The sequence below is a fragment of the Gymnoscopelus microlampas genome (assembly GCF_963454915.1).
Source record: "Gymnoscopelus microlampas genome assembly, chromosome: 23".
Classification (NCBI taxonomy): domain Eukaryota; kingdom Metazoa; phylum Chordata; class Actinopteri; order Myctophiformes; family Myctophidae; genus Gymnoscopelus; species Gymnoscopelus microlampas.
Genome location: NC_139960.1, coordinates 32501926 through 32522769, shown reverse-complemented (window position 1 = coordinate 32522769; position 20844 = coordinate 32501926). Strand labels below are relative to the sequence as shown.

General features: G+C 40.3%; 1 protein-coding gene across 3 annotated transcripts in view; it reads left to right on the top strand.

Annotated features, from left to right (window-relative positions):
- Positions 1-20844, top strand: part of atp2b1a (ATPase plasma membrane Ca2+ transporting 1a) — a 103801-nt gene that overhangs the window by 13926 nt on the left and 69031 nt on the right. For all 3 annotated transcript variants that reach the window (XM_084050090.1, XM_084050089.1, XM_084050091.1), the window contains exon 2: positions 1264-1913. In XM_084050090.1, coding sequence (XP_083906216.1) covers positions 1721-1913 — 193 coding nt within the window. In that variant the 5' untranslated portion in view covers positions 1264-1720. The remainder of the gene's footprint in view (positions 1-1263; positions 1914-20844) is intronic.

The following is a 20844-nucleotide window of genomic DNA, read 5'->3' as shown; positions in this document are numbered from 1 at the left end:
TATTTTCAGTCATGTTTAAAAACTAATTTGAGCATTTTAAAGTGTTCGAACTAGCAATTATGTTCAGAAGCATCTTCCATAAAACCATAGTGGTCTCTTGAGATTTTATTTTGCTTTAATCCATGAGTATAGTCCAGACCAGATGTAGGTTTAAGTTCAGTTGTCTGCCTGTCTGCCTGTTCCTCAGTTACAAACATCCAAGAGCTGGTCATTTTCCCACGCTGCTCGTCAAAGAAGAGGAGACATTTTTTGCCCTCCAGAGTTGTAGTGTATCATGTAGCCCTCGTAGCCCCTCGCCCCCCCTCACCCCGGGGTTCATCTGTACTGTTTTTAGAAAGGGATGCAGTCTGTCTGACATACACCACTACCACTTGTTCACTAGATCGCCAAGATTAATTATCACACTGTTAACATTTAACCACTTGAACCCCAGCATCCATATTAGCCAAAAATAGCCGATCTACAACCTCACAACAACACGATGGCCGCAACGTGACGCGTTGTGAGCTTGTAGATTGGCTATTTTTGCCGAGGAGATTGTATTAGACTGGTATTAGATTGGTGTAGACTAGACATGTGTAACTAGCTCGACATTTACACAGTGTACATGTTTGTAAAGGCCAATATTACACCATGTATATTCACTATGTACCTATCAACTTAACGTCATTAATGTGCATTTCCATTCTGCTGCCTGTAAAGCTGCCTTTTCACATCTCATTTTAAATCATTTCCCTATAATTGATTGTGTGTGTGTATATATTATTGTCTACAACAGTGGTTCTCAAAGGCGTCCTTTGGGGGGTTCCTGGCACAAAGCCTTTTCAGATGGGGAATTGGGGCCAAATACATATTCATTTGGGGATCCTTGGCACAAAAAAGTTTGAGAACCACTTGGTCTACAACATATGGTCGTATGTAAATATCAGAAGTGGTCCCTTATCTGTTGCCTTAACCCATTGATACCTGGAACGCATCTGTGTCACTTTAGATGTCTTTGGCTATTCAAAAATAGCAGATATACAAGCTCATAGCGCGGCACCGCTACGAGCTTGTAGATCTGCTATTTTTGAAAAATCGTGAAAATTATTAATTTTATAATTTTTTTCCGATTTGTTTTTAGGATTTAGATTTTTTTTAGACGCGGCCTCAGGTCTTAATGGGTTAAGGTTAACATGTGTTTGTTTATACATACAATAAAACGTCTTTCTGTGGTTGCAGACACTAATTTCGTCTCCCTTCTGTTTTCCTTTTGTCTTTCAGATCCTCGGCCGCGTGTGCGTGTGAGCGACAGTGTGTCTGTGTGTGTGTGTGTGTGTATGTGTGTGTGTGTGCGTGCGTGCGTGCGTGTGTGTGTGCATACGCGGCGGCGTTCGTTCCCTGGCTCCGTGGATGATCCTCAAGTCAACATGAAAGAATAAGGAATTTGGTCCTGTCTGTCTGAGAGGAGGAAATGGCTTTCTTTGATCTATCTCAGTCCCGCTACCTGGCGTCCGCCTGCGTCTGAAGGCCTCCCCGCCATCGGGAAGCCATTTATGGGAACTACCTCCATCGCGGCGGCCGCTCTCTCTCGGATTTAAGTTTTTTATCGTTTCTTTCCCAGGACGCCGTTTTATTCCCCCACCACCACCGTATTTCTTTTTGTACACAAAGCGGCGTCAGTCGCTGCGCCCAGCAGAGCGGTGACGAAGCGGACGGCAGCGGCGAGGGGGGGCAAAAAATGGCGAACAACTCGTACAGCGGCGTGAAGAACTCCACCATGGAGGGCAACCACGCGGCGGATTTTGGCGTGACGCTCAAGGACCTGCGCGATCTCATGGAGCTGAGAGGACCCGAGGGCCTGAGCAGAATCGGGGAGTCTTACGGGGATGTTCGCGGACTCTGCAACCGGTTGAAAACGTCCCCCACAGATGGTAGAGTACACAGTCTAACACACTCTTCTCTCTCTCTGCAAGGCTTCGTTCACTCTAGAACAACTTGTTGTTTTATTTCAGTGGGGGAGCACTGGTGTTTGTACTGTTTTTTTACTGGTGGCTTTGATCCTACTGGGTGCTGTTGGGATGGATTAAAGGTGTGCTTCTCAACATTTCCATGTCAAGGACCCCCAAATTCATATGTATATACTTGGCTGCGGGCCCCCATCTGAAAATGTTTTGTGCCAGGGACCCCAAGAAGAGAAGATTTTGTGTTAAAAAAAAGAAGCATTATTTTACATTTTGGGCTATTCAAAAATAGCAGATATACAAGCTCGTAGCGCGGCACCGAGTGCCGCGCTACGAGCTTGTAGATCTGCTATTTTTGAAAATTCCTGAAAATGTGTGCAAATCTTTGAATATATATATCTTTAAAGCGAACATTTTTAACTCAAATGTTTGCTTCTGGGAATCTTCTCTTCAAGAAGAGAAGATTTTGTGTTAAAACATTTTAAAATTGTGTTGAATAATACCCAACATATAAGATATGGATAAAGTGGTTAAAATTATTGCTGGGGACCCCCTGGAACCCCCCCCCTAGGGTACACTGGATTAAAGTTCTCAGTCAGACTGATTTCAGTCATTTGGATTCCATGTCTCTCTCTTGGCTAACTCCTGGCTTTTCCTAAAAGGATGATTTATGAAACAGTAGCTCACAAGGCGTCACAAGGCAGCGTGTAGATCAGCTTTTAACCAAATATTAAATCAGGCATGTATCCCAAAACCCATGTGGGCTGGTGAAGTCAGGCCCCTACAGTAATAATAGATATTAAAGTTATTGTAAGATTAAAGACTTTGACTTGGTCAAACTTACGTTCGGAGGCATTTTCCATAAAACCCCCATAATGGTTTAGGATATTTCATAAAAGCAACGTATTTAAAGCCTCAGTCTGCTATTTCTTCCAACTGGGTTGGCTGTATGTTGAACGGCAGCAACAATTGGTTTAGAATGTTTTTTTACATATTGTGTCTACGAAACAGAGCGCTAGTGTGTTGTGTTCGGGGGGGGGGGGGGTCTCCTTCCTTTCTTTCACGCTGTTTCACAAATCACAGATTGGGACTCGGGGACCTAACAAAACATTTCAGTAGTGAGATGTTTTTTTTTCTTTCCCTCCTTTCTTTTCTTCTAATCCAGTGGTTCTCAAACTTTTTCGTGCCAAGGACCCCCAAATAGACACTTATTAGCCCGCGGACCCCCATTTGAAAAGATAAGCCAGGGACCCTCATAATAGAAGATTTGTACGGCTCTCTAGCAGTGATTTTCGCCCATTTTAATTTCAAGGACCCCCAGTTTCACATGCATTATTAGGGCTACGGACCCCCATTTAATGGCATGTATGTCTCTGGGACCTCAATTTATTGTCAAATCAATGTTAATTTAACTCTGAGAGTGTACAAATGGAACCAAATGGACCCGTTAGGGTCCATTTGGTTCCATTTGTACACTCTCAGAGTTACTCAGACCCATAAGGGTTAATTTGGTCCCTGTCCATCATTTAGCTGGGGACCCCCTGGAACCCCCTTACGTACCCCTGGGGGTCCTCGGACCCCACTTTGAGAACCAATGTTCTAATCCATGTGTTGGGATGCAGACGTGGGGGCCTAAAAACACATAGTTTAGGAGGCCTGTCATTGGGTGCCTGTGTCATCCCACCTTACCTTGACTTCACCGCCTTGGAAAGCTCATATGCCAGACAGGTGGCGAGGCAAGCTGGCGCTGACCCTGGCCCAGTCCTGCTCTATTTCTGGGGCCTGTGGATATGTCCCCTCGCATTCACCCCCCCCCACCACCACCCCCCATCGCTCTCTCCCTTTTCACCTCTGTGCATGTGCGAGTGTGTGTGTGTGTGTGTTTGTATTACTATACTTGTGAGGACCAAACGTAAAGTATAGTAGAAAATGAGAAATAGATGTTGAGGGGACCGTTTTCCTCCTGGTCCTCACTAGAAAAAAAGGTTGTTTTATTGTAAAAAAAAAAAAAAAGATATAATAATAAAAAGGTTTATTTTTTTGAAATTTATAATTAGAAAAAGATTCAAATTGGGGTTAGACGGATTAGACGTTTAGAGGTCAGGTTTAGGTGTTAGTATTAGAGTTTTCCCTCTTTCATACTTAGCTGTGCGGCCATCGAGCCATGTCACAAACCGGGAAAAAAAGCCGATCTACAAGCTCACAACATGTGTCGCAGCGTGACACGTAGTGAACTTGTAGATTGGCTATTTTCCGGTTTTAAAGAAAATGGCCAAAATGTTTTAAAATGGCATTCATGAAAATCACGTCCAAATGTTGATGTCCTTGCAAGTATAGTAATACAAATGTGTGTGTGTGTGTGTGTGTGTAGGCTGCAGACAGACCAGCTGTCTGCCTGGGCACAGAACCAGGCTTGCAGGCAGGCAGGTCAACGTTCCCACATGTGGGGACAAATCAGGAAGGGTGTAAAAGCTGGCTGGTGTAACGACTCGAACAAGAGGGCCGGGTCGAAGACGACGCGATGAGCTCATCTGTGGAATAGAGTTGTGTGCTGCGGCGTGCTCACTTAATGTTGGCAGCGGCGTTGGTTGGGTTGGTGCAAACGGAGATATGACGCGCTTGTGATCGTAGAAGATGAACCATGTTGTTATTCCTGTTGTTCAAGCGTTATGGTGACGGTAGATGACGTAGATCAGGGGTTCTCAAACCTTTCCCTGCCAAGGAACCCACAAATTGATGTGTATTTGGCTGCGAACCCCCCCCCCCCAATCTGAAAATTCTAAATTATTCAAACATTTTCGATATTTTTCTCAAAAATCAAAAAAATAGCTTGTAGATCGGCTAAAGTCTCGTCCAGAATAGGGATGCTAGGGTTCAAGTGGTTAATGTTAACCCATTAAGACCTGAGGCCGCTTCTAGAAAATTCTAAATCCTAACAGTTTTTCGGAAAAAAATATAACAAATGAATTTTCACGATTTTTCAAAAATAGCAGATCTACAAGCTCATAGCGCGGCACTCGGTGCCGCGCTATGAGCTTGTATATCTGCTATTTTTGAATAGCCAAAGACATCAAAAGTGACACAGATGCGTTCCAGGTATCAATGGGTTAAAACAAAACAAAAAAAAGTTCCTTTCACAGTCGCAACGATTTGGCGGCCCCCCTGTAGTAACTCTGAGGACCCCCTAGGGGTCCCGTACCCCCTGTTGAAGACCCCCTGCCGTAGATAATGCATAGCAAAACAAAGTGTCGTGACGACGCTTTGTGACCAACTCTGCACCCTTCTCTTAACACCTTGTGCTCTATACGTGTTGACACCTTTCCTCGTCACCGAACAGATGGCACTCGGCCAAGTGGGTTGGAAAAAGCAAAGCGTCCCGTCAGCAGCACCTCAGCTATAGACAGTGGTGTCGTCCAACATCCCCTCTCTTTATCTCTCCTTCTGGTTAAGCAGTTATTAGCGGCTAGTATTGTTACACATTATAGTATTATTTCTCTTTTTGCGCGTTAGTCTCTTTCACTCTTTCTGCCTAATCGCCTGTGTGACCTTGATTGAACTTTGGGGGAGTTGATCCCAGATTAAAACGGCTCCGCACACACACACACACACACACACACACACACACACACACACACACACACACACACACACACACACACACATCCAGCGTGGCAGCAGCAACAGAGCTGTGTGAGTTCCAACGTGTCTCTCTCCGAGTAGCGTGTGAAACGTTCGCAACAATCAAATGGAATGCGACGACAATCAACCATAAATAAAACAAGCCGAAAGCTTCATGCGTTCAAGCAAGAATGCAAAAACTTTGGTTGGCCCCTTGACCTCAAACCTAATGGCAATCGTTTTTGACCGATCTCTGCTCGTGGCGAAATCGCTGAATATGATTTTGCAAGCTCGGTTGAATAGAGTGTTGTCTAAACATGCACGCGTTAGTGTCAGTGTCAAGTGGTTGAAATGGCAAACACGGTCTTCTCATATTTGGAGCATGAATGAGATCGGATGTCTCAGATCTGTGGCTGTGCAGTACTTGTCCTCTCTTGCATATTTTCTTTCTCCCCCTGACGGTTTTACAACAAAGTGTGGGGGCTAGGCCGGCCCTACCAGCAGCACATCTGACAAATGTTTGGTCAATCTGGAAGGTTAATTGAATAAATGTATTGGCCTTTTGTTACAGTAGTAGCAGTTTTGTAATTCAGTGAAAGGTTACGGGAACGGTATATTTCGAGCAGGTTTAAGATGGTTAAACTGCTTTCCAATGAATAACTTATTGCTTACTTTGCTACAGTGGTGGAAAGTAACTAATTACATTTACTTAACTCATTGAGTGCCACAATCCGTCAAATCCGTCACGTGGCCTGACGCCCAGAGCGCCACGATCCGTCAAATCCGTCATAAAAAAAAATTCAAAATAAAAAAAAAATGTCAAAATAAAAGTTTTTTTTTTTTTTTTTTTTTTTTTGGTAAAAACATGTTCAGAACCCAAGATATGATGATTTGAAGATTTGCTGCTCCATCCACTCCTTGTTTAACCTATAACTTAAAAAGGCTGTATCTCGCTTCCTAAGCACTTTTTTTTTACAATGAATTTTGGCTGTGGCACTCAGAACCAAAATTCCATTAACATGAATAAATAAGTTTGGCACTGAATGAGTTAAGTACTGTACTTAAGTAACATTTTTAGGTATTTGTAAATACTTAAAAAAGGCAAATGTTGTACTTTTACTCCACTACAATTATTTGAAAACTTTAGTTACTAGTTACTTTTCAGATATAAATTATGATATTACGAAACATACATTAACCACTTTAGCTCTATTGTATACATGGGCTATTTGAAAATTGCAGATCTACAAGCTCACAACGCGTCGCTTTGCGACGCGTTGTGAGCTTGTAGATCTGCTATTTTCAAACATTTTCGTACTTTTACTTTTGGTACTTTAAGTACATTTTGATGCCAATACTTTTGTACTTTCACTCAAGTACATTTAGAATTCTGGACTTTTAATTGTAACAGAGTACTTCTACATTGCAGTATTGATACTTTTACTTGAGTAAAACATTGGAGTACTTTTTCCACCACTGCTTTGCTACTACCTTTAGTAGCTCAGAATGAGGGATACACGATTTGTATTTTTTGTTGTCAGTTTACAGCAGTATTTAAGAACCACACAATTCATTATAAAAGTACCTAGGCTAAACTTTATCTTTTGTTAACATGTCTTTAAAGAGGAAAGTATGAAGCCTTAAGGCAGCTGCCTGCAACTTGCTGTTTTTTTACGAAGTCATACTGCCTCCAGCCCAGCCTAGTTGTTAGCATGTGCATAGCATAGATAAGCTAAGCTAGAGGCTTGTTTCCCCTCTCAGTGGGGGGGGCTTTCCACTTGGTACGCAGCCACCCAAGTTTTCGACACTTGGCGCTTTCGGGCCGGCTCATTCGCCACTGGTCTGGGAAATTAAGCTGTCTTTTAAGATTACCGGAGCTCGACAATCGAAAAGGGATTTCTAATTAGGTGGTCGGTCATTGCTCTAACCCCTTAACCCATTGATACCTGGAACGCATCTGTGTCACTTTAGATGTCTTTGGCTATTCAAAAATAGCAGATATACAAGCTCATAGCGCGGCACCGAGTGCCGCGCTATGAACTTGTAGATCTGCTATTTTTCAAAAAGTTTGAACATTTTTTTTAATTATTTTTTTTCCAAAAACTGTTAGAATTTTTTTTTTTTTCAAAGAATTGCCTCAGGTCTTAATGGGTTAAGCCAATCCTCTGCTAATCCCCCAACCATTTCCAAGTTTGTTCCCCCCCCACCTCTGTTGTTTGATCAGGCTGAAGCCCGACCGATGGCGGATGTTTGGGTCCGATGATCCCAATCCTGAATTTTGGGGAGTCACTAGATTGCAAATTACTGATGTTTTGATTCATATTTTGTCAAAGTGAAAACTTTGACAAAATATACTTTAAACTGAATAAAAACGTAGATTTGATTTTTAGAACATTGGACTTATAAGCAAAGCAAACAAACAAAAACTAAAAACAACTAACTTTTTCATTGATAAAAACGAACGCTTTGTGAGCTTGTAGATTTGCTATTTTTGAGAAAAAAACAGTAACATGACAAACATCTTTAACAAAGTTGTTAAAAATCAGTGACACGTGGGCTGCATAATTGCTGATACTGTTGTCGTCAAAAAAGTGAAACGATGGCCGATATTATCCATCTAGCTCTAATTCAACATTGCTTTAATTCAACATTGAAGAATAGCGTGTTTGGGCTAGGGTAAATGTTGGCTAAATGTTCCTCGCAGTGGTGATAAGATAACCTCAGCTATTTTCAGCGCAACCACAGCAACATTTTTCGCGCCCTCCCTCCCTTCTATCTGTAATCTCAATGCTCTTATCTCCTCTGCATCTGGGGGGAAGCCATAGCATGAAGCTGAAATTGTATTTCCCCTGTCTTCCTCCCATCTTTTAACCCATTAAGACCTGAAGCCAACTCTACAAATGTCTTCTAAATCCCAACAGTATTCTGAGAAACGTATGTCTCTATATCAGTGGTGCTCAAACGTTTTCATGTCAAGGACCCCCAGAATTATACGTATTTGGCCGCCGCCCCCCCAGCTCAAAATATGTTGTTCCAGGGACCCCCAGAAGAAATGATTTGAGTAAAACATGGTCGCTTTAAAACAATATATATTCGAAGATTTGCACACATTTTCACGATTTTTCAAAAATAGCAGATCTACAAGCTCATAGCGCGGCCAAAATAATTATTTTTAGCTCAAATCAAGAAATGACACAGATGCGTTCCCGGTCTTAAAGGGTTAAAAAAAAAGGGGCAAGGCCACTGTTGCGTTCGTCAATGTTATCGACCATGTCGCCATAATTCCCCCTCTTGCACATATTCCCCGTTTGATTGCCATTTCAGTGTAGTCAAATATTTAGGTTCCAGCTTATTGATTCATCCAATCAATCATGTAGGCTGGCTGGGGCACTTCCACAGTTTTGCCTGTGATTCAGTCATTGTGTGATCTCAACAACAACATCGGTACGGCACATAATACTTTTATGTAGTTATTATAGACATTTTTTTTTTCAGATAATAAAAGCAATTTTTAATAGGGCTTAAAGGACAGCTTCACCCATTTTCAACCTTATCTTCATATAATTGGTCCTCAGTAAGGCTCATTATAATATTGCACCATTTTTTTCCTACCCCGTCTGTGTCTCTCAGAGGAGGGCCGTGGACAGTTCAGAAACCCGCCTACCACCAGTGACATCATCGTCTTGTTTGAAAAAAAGATTCTAATGATGATGTCAGTGGTAGGCAGGTTTCTGAGGTGCCCACAGCCCTCCTCTGAGACGCAGACCGAGTTGAAAATATATATATTTTTGTTTGCTTATACATAAGTTAAATGTTCTCAAATCGAAAACTGATGCGATCCTTTCAAATTGATTAGGAAACTTTGCACCTTTTGACGTTCAAGAACCCCCAAATTGATATGTATTTGGCCGTGGACCTCCATCTGAAAATGTTTGGTGCCAGGGACCCCCAGGAGAGAATATTTCAAATTCATAATTATATTCAAAAGATTCCAAACTTTTTTGATATTAAAAAAAAAAAAAAAAAAAATCAAAATAACCAACTTTATTGTCCTATCCCTGGTTTACAGGTTTAAAGTGTACTTTTTTTTTGTGTAAGCTCCATCCATCGAAACGTGAGAGAGAGAAAAAAAAAATCAACATTAAATAAGCATGTCAGAAGAGAACATACAAAACAAATCAGGACATCTACAGTATGTATATACACACAGCATAAGACCACTAGATACACTATGTACTTGAGGTTAAGCATAATACCTCATCCGCACTGCCAGCGAGCGAGCGTTCTGACGGCGACGTCGCGCGAAAAACTGTCCTCATTTGGGGCGATATGGAGCGTCGGCCATCGCGTTGCGACGTAGCATTAACCAATCATATTAATGGTGGGAAAAGTATATATTTTTGGATTTAAGTAAAAGTATCAATACTGCGATGTAGAAATACTCTGTTAAAAGCTAATGTACTTGAGTAAAAGTACAAAAGTATTCGTATCAAAATGTAGGTTAAAGTAGGCTACCAAAAGTAGAAAGTAGCTACTCATATTACTCAAGTTACTCAATGTATAAAAATCTTATACTAAATCTATAAATCTATAAACAATAGCAGATCTACAAGCTCACAATGCCTTGCATCACTTCGTATAGTAGATCTGCTATTTTCAAATGGCTGAAATGTATAGGGCTGAAGTGGTTAATGTAGGGCTGAAGTGTGTGTGTGTGTGTGTGTGTGTGTGTGTGTGTGTGTGTGTGTGTGTGTGTGTGTGTGTGTGTGTGTGTGTGTGTGTGTGTGTGTGTGTGTGTGTGTGTGTGTGTGTGTGTGTGTGTGTGTGTATAAACCTATATTTTATCACTATATTTGACCTATATTCATATAATTACATTTATACATTCTGTAACCTATATGTTTTAATGAGTTGTGATAACAGCACAATAGGGATCTGTATTAATTGTAATATGGTGCAATACTCTGCAAAGTATACACTGTAACAAATTTATGTAGGTGTTTTTATGATTCTGAATCCATTGCAATCATTTGTTTTGCACCAAAACCACTCCTTGGGCTAAAAACGGCCCAATCTCAATGGGCTTTTTACACAAAAAGTATACATGGCTATGGCCGTTTTTAGCCCAAGGAGTGGTTTTGGTGCAAAACAAATGATTGCAATGGATTCAGAATCATAAAAACACCCTAGTTTGACCCCTCACATATACTTAAAACAGAATTAAATTTGGATTCTTTTTTGGATTTTTTTAAAACCAAGGTTATGGTGGGTACCCCAACTTTAAGGAGCTCTCCTAGGGATACTGCATTTCAGTCTTTGTGAGATGTGTTACTAGACACCTTTACAAACACATTGGTGAAGATTTTTTTTTTTGTAAGGAATTTATTCCAAGATTGGAAAATATTCTGCTAATATCCCCTGACTATATGGCATCAATATGTTTTGCCTGTTTCACTGAAATAAACGTGGCCTAAATGAAGTGAGGGTCTCACGCACTGTATGAAAAGATAGCCTAGTGCACGCATATGATCCACTCAAGTCCCGCACCCGCAGGTGCAGGACAAACAACAGTTCATCTATTTGATGAACTGTAAAAAAAATAAGCGCACATGGTAGAAAAAGCTCCGCTATTTATGTATTGCTGTCAACGTTTTGATCAGTTAGAAGTTCAACAGGAATTTTACATTTTCATTAGGAAACATGTAGCCTATGTAGGCCCACATTTTGAGGACAATTCCCGAAGAAGAAATAAATAAATAAATAGCGGCTGTGGTGGAAGTGGAAAGTACTACATGTACTCAAGTACTGTGTAGGCCTACTTAAATACAATTTTGAGTTAATAGGCCTACTTTTACTTCTCAACTACAGAGGCAAATATTCCTACTTTTACTCCACTACACAATTATTTGAAAACTTTAGTTAGTTACTTTGCAGATTATTAAATTATAAAACATACATTAACCACTTTAGCCCAATTTTATACTATTTGAAAATAGCCGATCTACAAGCTCACAATGCATCACCATGCATTGTGAGCTTGTAGATCTGCTACCTATTTTCAAACATTTTACTACTTTCTTTTACTTTAGGTAGGCCTACTTTAAGTATATTTTGATGCCAATACTTTTGTACTTTTACTGAACATTGGCCTTTTACTTGTTGTAACAGAGTATCCTTATTTCTTCACATTGTTTACTAATTCTACTTAAGTAAAATATGATATCTGACTACTTCTTCAACCACTAAATAGCGGAGCTTTTTTCACTCAGCTTATACGGTTTGATGCTGGTTGTTGAACGTTATAGGCTATAAATAAAATATGAAGTAGGCTAATGAGGGTCTCACTAGCCTATTGTGTTTAGAACAATCCTCAAATATGAAGAACAAAGTGTTGGCAGTAGCTGATGTGTTGTCCGTCCACTAGGTATTTGAAAATCCAAGTTCCCCCACTCTTTATAAAACATCTGACAATAAAAAAGAATAGCCCTACTATAGATGTATATCGAAGAGGCACAAAGCACTTATTTGTTTTCACTCTATGACAAAGCAGTGTGCAGATCTCAACCAGGCCACAATGGAAACAAGTTCCTTTAGGGTTTTTTGTGTTATCCTTTTAACAACCATTGTAAAATCCTACCTCTGTAGGCTATACTGTTTACAAATCTGCTAATAAAGTATTTAATGAATAAATAAATAATAAATAATCAACCAATGAAAAGTGTTTGGGGGCGGGACATTGGCCGCGAAACCTCGCAGAAATAGAGACCTTGCGAGCGAATATAGGAGAGGTGGGCGACGTCGCTGCACGGTTCGTTGTCGCACGCGGTAGGTCAGGACGGTCTCATTGAAACACATGTATTTTAATGAGATTTCACCGCTCGCTCGCGTCGCGTCGCGTCGCATCGCTGGCAGTGCGGATGAGGTGTAAGGCACTGTTACCTCTTAACCCATTAAGACCTGGAACTGTGTCATTTTTAGATTTGAGCTGAAAAGCATTATTTTACACTTTGGACTATTCAAAAATAGCAGATATACAAGCTCGTAGCGCGGCACCGAGTGCCGCGCTATGAGCTTGTAGATCTGCTATTTTTGAAAAATCGTGAAAATGTGTGCAAATCTTTGAAATATATATATTTTTAAAGCGAACATTTTTAACTCAAATCTTTGCTTCTGGGGGGTCCCTGGAACAAAATATTTTTCGATGGGGGTCCGCGGCCAAATACATGTCATTTTGGGCGTCCTTGCCATGAAAAAGTTTGAGCACCACTGATATAGAAACATAGGTTTTTCAGAAAACTGTTGAGAATTAGGAGACGATGTACTGGTTCTAAAAAACGGATTGTGTTTTCAGAACAGTTCATTGGGGATGTTTTCAGCCCTCAGTCACATGGCTGGTTCCACACAGAGAGAGAGAACATTGCCTTCACTCTGACGGGGAAAAAGATATTTCAAATCAACGGCCTCTCTCTCTCGTCTGTTGATCGATTGTGAGGAAGCGGGGATTGTTTTGAAATTGCTCGTAGCCTAGTCAAGAGTCTCTCTTAATTTTCCGGGGGCAGGATGTCGAGTCTCTGAGCTGTCTTTGAATTGATATATATATATTAGGGTTGTCCGATATTGGCTTTTTTACCGATAACCGATATACCGATATTGTCCAACTCTTAATTACCGATACCGATATCAACCGATACCGATATATGCGGGGATTATTGTGATTAGGGTAAGCTCAAATTTCATATCACACACACCATATACAGTAAGAACTCCTGTAACTTATTTATAAAGCCAAAAAAAAAAAAAAAAATTTTTTTTTTCAAAAACCGATACCGATATTTTCCCGATATCAATTTTTATGCTAATATCGGCCGATAATATCGGGAGGCCGATAATATCGGACATCCCTAATATATATATATATATATATATATATATATATATATATATATATGGCCGCGGACCCCCATCTGAAAATGTTTTGTGCCAGGGACCTGCAGAAGCAAATATTTGAGTTAAGAACGTTCGCTTTTTAAATGATATATGAATAAGACTTGCACAAATTCAAATTGTCACGATTTTTCAAAAATACATATATATTCAAGCTGAGCTTGTATATCTGCTATTTCTGAATAGCCAAAGTATAAAATAATGGTTAAAGTGGTTAAAATGATTGTGACGCTGTATTAACCCATTAAGACCTGAGGCAGCGTCTAAAAAAATTCAAAATCCTAAGAATTTTTCAAAAAAAAAAAAAAAAAAAAATCACGATTTTTCAAAAATAGCAGATCTACAAGCTCATAGCGCGGCACTCGGTGCCGCGCTATGAGCTTGTATATCTGCTATTTTTGAATAGCCAAAGATATCTAAAGTGACACAGATGAGTTCCAGGTCTTAATGGGTTAACTAATTTAGCTTGGATGCATGTCGGTGTCGCCGCAACTGAAAAATAGCAGATCTACAAGCTCATGTACAAGATCTACTAGAGCTTGTAGATCTGCTGTTTTCAGTGCAATACATGGCATGCAAAGAAGTATAAAGCAGGTGTAATCAGGCCTTGAATTTCGTCATTTTAGGGTCAAGGCCACTTGGCCTTTGGTGTTGTAAATAGTTTTTTAGGGCACAAAGGCCAAATGCCAGGGCAGGAAAGCCATCAAATAAAACAAGATTTTAGTCCATTGAAATAATTGCATTTAAGGGTCAAGGATGATTTTAGATTGTAGACTATTTGCAGTGAAATAAATAAATGATGGTATTTACAATCTGATCCATGCTCAGCCCTGCACCAATCAAAGTCACTGGATTGGTTTTAACCCATTGAGGCCTGAAGCCGATTCTACATGTCTCCTAAATCCCAACAGTTTTCTGAAAAACGTATGTTTCTATATCAGTGGTTCTCAAACTTTTTCATGTCAAGGACCCCCAAAATGATATGTATTTGGCCTCGGACCCCCATCAAAATATTTTGTTCCAGGGACCCCCCAGAAGCAAAGATTTGAGTTAAAAAATGTTCGCTTTAAAAATATATATATTCAAAGATTTGCACACATTTTCAAGAATTTTCAAAAATAGCAGATCTACAAGCTCGTAGCGCGGCACTCGGTGCCGCGCTATGAGCTTGTAGATCTGCTATTTTTGAATAGCCCAAAGTGTAAAATAATGCTTTTAACTCAAATCTAAAAATGACACAGTTCCAGGTCTTAATGGGTTAATGTAGCATCACAATCATTTTAACCACTTTATCCATTTATACGTTGGCTACTCAAAGAGCTTGTACATCTGCTATTTTGGAAAAACTTTAAATAATTGTGATTTTTTTTTTAAAAACACAAATCTTCTTATGAGGATCCCTGGCACAAAACCCTTTCAAAATGGGGGCTAATGTGTGTCAATTTGGGGGTCCTTGACATGAAAAGGTTTGAGAACTACTGACCTAAACATCATTTTTTTTTTTACATATTGTGATAATTGTTTCGGAAACAAGAGCGCTAGTGTGTGTGTGTGTGTGTGTGTGTGTGTGTGTGTGTGTGTGTGTGTGTGTGTGTGTGTGTGTGTGTGTGTGTGTGTGTGTGTGTGTGTGTGTGTGTGTGTGTGTGTGTGTGTGTGTGTGTGTGTGTGTGTGTGTGTGTGTGTGTGTGTGTGTGTGTTTCAACAAATCACAGATTGGGGACTTTTCAGTCGTGAGAGTTTTAGTTTTTGCTTTAATCCATGCAAATGTCTGGTGGTGCGAGTCCGACCAGCGCACGCACACACACACACACACACACACACACACACACACACACACACACACACACACACAGGGCTTACCTTGACCCCCGGCGCCGGTGGCTGAAGTGACAGTCCTCCTCTCTGACAGGTCAGCCGGGGACAAGGCGTCCAAATTAAACGGGTTAATGATTAGCCACTTGACTCCAGAGGGACTCGACGGGACGGTGCTAAAATGATTTGAGGGTAGAGAGAGCCGCGAGGGCTATAGCTTATTCTATAATACTTCCCGTCTATATACTGTAGCGCTTTTTTCTTGGTACTCAGAGTCGCTTTACAAAACGGACCAAATAAAAGAAACAACTTTATATAGAGAATAACTAGTTGAAAGGCAAAAAAACTAAGCAAATGAAATCATTTATTTGTTTTATTCTAGAGCCCGACAGATGCATATCGTAGCCGTCTGGTGGGAAACCTTGTATATCCAAAACCGTTCCCTTTTTTATTATTTTAACCCATTGAGACCTGAAGCCGATTCTACATGTCTCCTTAATCTCAACAGTATTCTGAAAAACGTATGTTTCTATATCAGTGGTGCTCAATCAAGGACTCAAGGCTCATGTCAAGGACCCCCACAATTACCGTAAATTTCGGACTATAAGCCGCGACTTTTTTCCCATTTTTCGACCCTGCGGCTTATATAACGGTGCGGCTTATCTATGGATTTTTATAGCTAACAGCCACTAGGGGACCTCCTAAATCTAGGGATTGTACACCCGCGGCTTATAGTCCAGTGCGGCTTATATATGTACAAATCATTCAATTTAGCTGCTGCGGCTTATATTCAGGTGCGGCTTATAGTGCGAAAATTACGGGTATATGTATTTGGCCGCGGACCCCCATCAAAATATTTTGTTCCAGGGACCCCCAGAAGCAAAGATTTGAGTTAAAAATGTTCGCTTTAAAAATATATATATATTCAAAGATTTGCACACATTTTCACAATTTTTCAAAAATAGCAGATCTACAAGCTCATAGCGCGGCACTCGGTGCCGCGCTATGAGCTTGTAGATCTGCTATTTTTGAATAGCCCAAAGTGTAAAATAATGCTTTTTAGCTCAAATAAAAAAATGACACAGTTCCAGGTCTTAATGGGTTAAAACGGTGAAGATAACCGATCTACAAGCTTGCGACGCGCTGTGAAGCTTGTAGATCGACTATTCTCACTAGTTTTGTGCGACACTCTTTGTATGATGAAGCAGGGCCTTCATTTACAAGAAACCATAACAAATTTTAAATATGGAGATACACGGTTTCTGCCCGATATATCGTCTCTGTCGCGTGGAAACCTCAAATATCCAATTTTTTGAAAAATGGCAAAAGTAGCAGATCTACAAGCTTTAAACGCGTCGCTTCACGCCGCTTGCAAGTAGGGCGTTAATTTACCAAAAAACACAAAAGGTTTAGGAGATGAGAGTAAGAGGTTTCTGCTGGACAGCGAACAATGTATTGCTTTTGCTGAGATATCGCTCGTTATTTGACTTTTCTGACAATGTACCCCAGTGGCAGTGGTGGAAAAAGTACTCAAATTCTTTACTTAAGTAAAAATACCGATACTGCAATATAAAAATACTCTGTTACAAGTAAAAGTCCAGAATTAAAAAATCGACTTGAGTAAAAGTACAAAAGTATTGGCGTCAAAATGTACTTAAAGTACCAAAAGTAAAAGTACTAAATATTTGAAAATAGCCGATCTACAAGCTCACAACGCGTCGCGATGTTCTCAAACAGTTGTAAGCTTGTACAGAGGATATACAAGCTCACAAGCTATTTTTGAATAGCCAACCTATAAATGGATAAAGTGGTTAGAATGATTGTGATGCTATATTAACTACTTTTGCTGGGGACCCCCTGGAACCCCCAGTTCAATCAATGAGAGTCAATGCACTAGGCCTCATGCGGTTATGCCTGAGGTTCCGATTCTACAAAATGTTTTCTGAAAAAAAAAACGATGTTGCTATATCGGTGGTGCTCAAACTTTTTCATGATCAAGAACCTCCAAAATGATATGTATTTGGCCGCCGACCTCCATCTGAAAATATTTTGTAGCAGCCAGGGACCAGAAGTAAAGATTTGAGTTAAAAATGTTTGCTTTAATAATATATATATATTCAAAGATTTGCAAAAAAAAATCACGATTTCTCAAAAATAGCTGATATGCAAGCTTGTATATCTGCTATTTTTTAATAGCCCAAAGTATAACATAATGGTTTAAGTGGTTACACAGATGCGTTCCTGGTTTTAACCCATTAAGACCTGGAACTGTGTCATTTTTAGATTTGAGCTAAAAGCATTATTTTACACTTTGGGCTATTCAAAAATAGCAGATCTACAAGCTCATAGCGCGGCACCGAGTGCCGCGCTACGAGCTTGTAGATCTGCTATTTTTGAAAAATCGTGAAAATGTGTGCAAATCTTTGAATACTTATATTTTTAAAGCAAACATTTTAAACTCAAATCTTTGTTTCTGGGGGGTCCCTGGAACACAATATTTTGATGGGGGTCCGCGGCCAAATACATAGTATTCGGGGGTCCTTGACATGAAAAAGATTGAGCACCACTGATACAGAAACATACGTTTTTTTCAGAATACTGTTGAGATTTAGGAGACATGTAGAACCGGCTTCAGGTCTCAATGGGTTTTAATGTGGTTAAGTGGCTAAAAAGCAACACTGTTGCGTTGGAACACCATTGCTTTGCATTGGGACGTTAGTTACCGGTGGCTCTCGGCACAGGGCTGAGAGACTAAAGCATCCTGGCAGCGTCACACACGGCCCTCCAGGATGACTCACGCCGCTCCGACCGCCCCTGTCATCTCGCATTCTCTTTTCCGTCGCTCCCCCCTCCCCCCCGTCACTCTCCACCGTGAAATAATAAAATGTAGCAGCAAATTGGAGATGCCGCCTCGCGAAAAGCCCAATGCTTTTTCTCTCTCCAACGCTAAGCCCATGCATAAGTGGCATTAAAGTCCCCGGTATTAACCCGTTAAGACCTGAAGCCCATTCTACAGAATGTCTTCTAAATCCCAACAGTTTTCTAAAAAAATTAACGTATGTTGCTGTATCAGTGGTTCTCTTAACTTTTTCATAATTGTCAAGGACCTCCCAAAATGATATGTATTTGGCCACGGACCCCCTCCATTTCAAGATATTTGGTTACAGAGACCTCCCCCCCAGAAGCAAAGATTTGAGTCAAAAATGTTCGCTTTAAAAGATATACATTCACAGATTTGCACACGCTTTCACAATAGAAAAAAAAATAGCAGTAGTACGGCACTTGGTGCCACGGTATGAGCTTGTATATCTGCTATTTCTGAATAGCCAAAGTGTAAAATATTTTTTTTTTTAGCTCAAATCAAAAAATGACACGGATGCGTTTCCGATCTTAATGGGTTAAAAAACAACTTTTTTATTTTTTTATAAAGTGGGGGTGGTGGTGAGTCGTGTACCGATGGTGACTCACCGTCGGAACACAGTGCCATCAAACCAAACCAAGGTTTTTTTTTTAATCCTGTGTGGCTCAGCCTTCTCTCTCTCTCTCTCTCTTCGCTCCCCTGGCCGTCTCTCACCATGTGCTTTCATCCTCTCTACGCCTCTAATGAAAAGACGTTGACAGCTAATACCCCATTACGTTTTCCATCTTATTTTCCCTTTTGCATTAGCGTGATAAAAGAAAAGTGACAGAGAGACCATCCGTTGTCCGTCGTTAGAAGGACAAACAAGAGGATAGGCTAGAGCCCGACTGAACCAGATTTTTGTTTTTTTTTCCGGTGCCAATCCAATTTCGCAGAGTCCAAGAGCACCAATTACCCATGTTTTTGACCAATATGTTTGGTTCAAAAAGTGCCACGTTTTCTAATCTATTTGCTATCTTTGACATGCTTTTATTTTTTTAATTTTTTTTTAATATTGAACTATTGAACATAAATCTTCTCCTCTGGGGGGTCCCTGGCACAAAACATTTTCAGATACATATCAATTTGGGGCTCCTTGACATGAAAAAGTTTGAGAACCTCTGGCCTAGTGTCCCTATTCTGCGTTGTGAGCTTGTAGATCTGCTATTTTCCCGCGAAGAGATTTTGTGCGGGGGGGAAAAGAGAAGGGGACCAAGTATAGATATAGACCCAAGTATTACTGTATATAGACCCAAATTATGAGCTTGTAGATTGGCTGTTTTTGTAATTTCTGAAAATGTTTTACCTATGATGACATGCTTGAAGCTCAGTTACGGTTACGGTAACTCCTAATATCAGCAAGATATCTTCAGTAGTTGCTCCATTCACAAAGAAATCGATTGCCTAAGATATTCTCCCCATTGTGTTATTATTAATATTTGTATTATTACATTTTTTGTTCTTACAATGATTGGTAAAGGTACTACCGCCACTTCTCTGACTGTAGCTATTCGTTGGAGAAAGGGAATTGGTGACAGGTAAACTGATCTTCAAGGACAGGGAAGCAATAGGACACAGCTGAGAAAGCCTGGTGGTTTAAGGATGGTCAGAAATAGAGTGGAGAGACAACACGACCTGTTGATTCCATCGGAGTAAATAAATACACCACTGAGTTTAAATCTGTCCACTTTTACACAAAGTTAAAGGAATATTTCACCCCGAAAAAATCTTTTTTTCCCCCTATCAATTACACACTTGAATTCATGGAGATCATTTAGTTTTTGTCGCATTCCTGAGCCAATACTTCAATATTTGCGGTGTCCGCTGCGGTAGGAGACCAATTCAAAACTATATGATATAAACTCCAAAACAACTCTCACAGAATGATCAATCACTGAGAGGCCTACTGAGGTTCAAAGAGAATGTTTTAACCCATTGAGGCCTGAGGTTCCAACGGTTTTCTGAAAAACGTATGTTGCTATATCAGTGGTTTTCAAACGTTTTCATGTCAAGGACCCCCAAAATGATATGAGTTTGGCCGCGGACCCCCATCTCAAAATATTTTGTTCCAGGGACCCCCAGAAGCAAAAATTTGAGTTAATGTTTGCTTTAAAAGAATATTCAAAGATCTGCACACATTTTCACGATTTTTCAAAAATAGCAGATCTACAAGCTCGTAGCGCGGCACTCGGTGCCGCGCTACGAGCTTGTAGATCTGCTATTTTTGAATAGCCGAAAGTGTAAAATAATGCTTTTTTAGCTCAAATGAAAAAGTGACACAGATGCATTCCAGGTCTTAATGGGTTAAATACAGTAGTTCTTGTTAAGATTGGTCTCTTATTAACTTCAATTAGCTTGAAAGAAATCTCCATGAATTCAAGGCTTCATGAGGTGAGTTATTGAGTCATTTTTTGGGTGAAATATTCCCTTAAGCAAGACGTGTAACAATACCTCTTGCGTTGAACTACAAGCTTGCGATGTGTTGTGAGCTTGTAGATCGGTTGTTTTCACCATGCACCATTAAATAGCACTTTATTTCATAGTGTTTGTTCGGTAACAGGGGTCTCTCCAGCTCATTTTTACCTTCAGGTCGGGATACCCATTTCATCCAATCGGGAGAGAGAACTC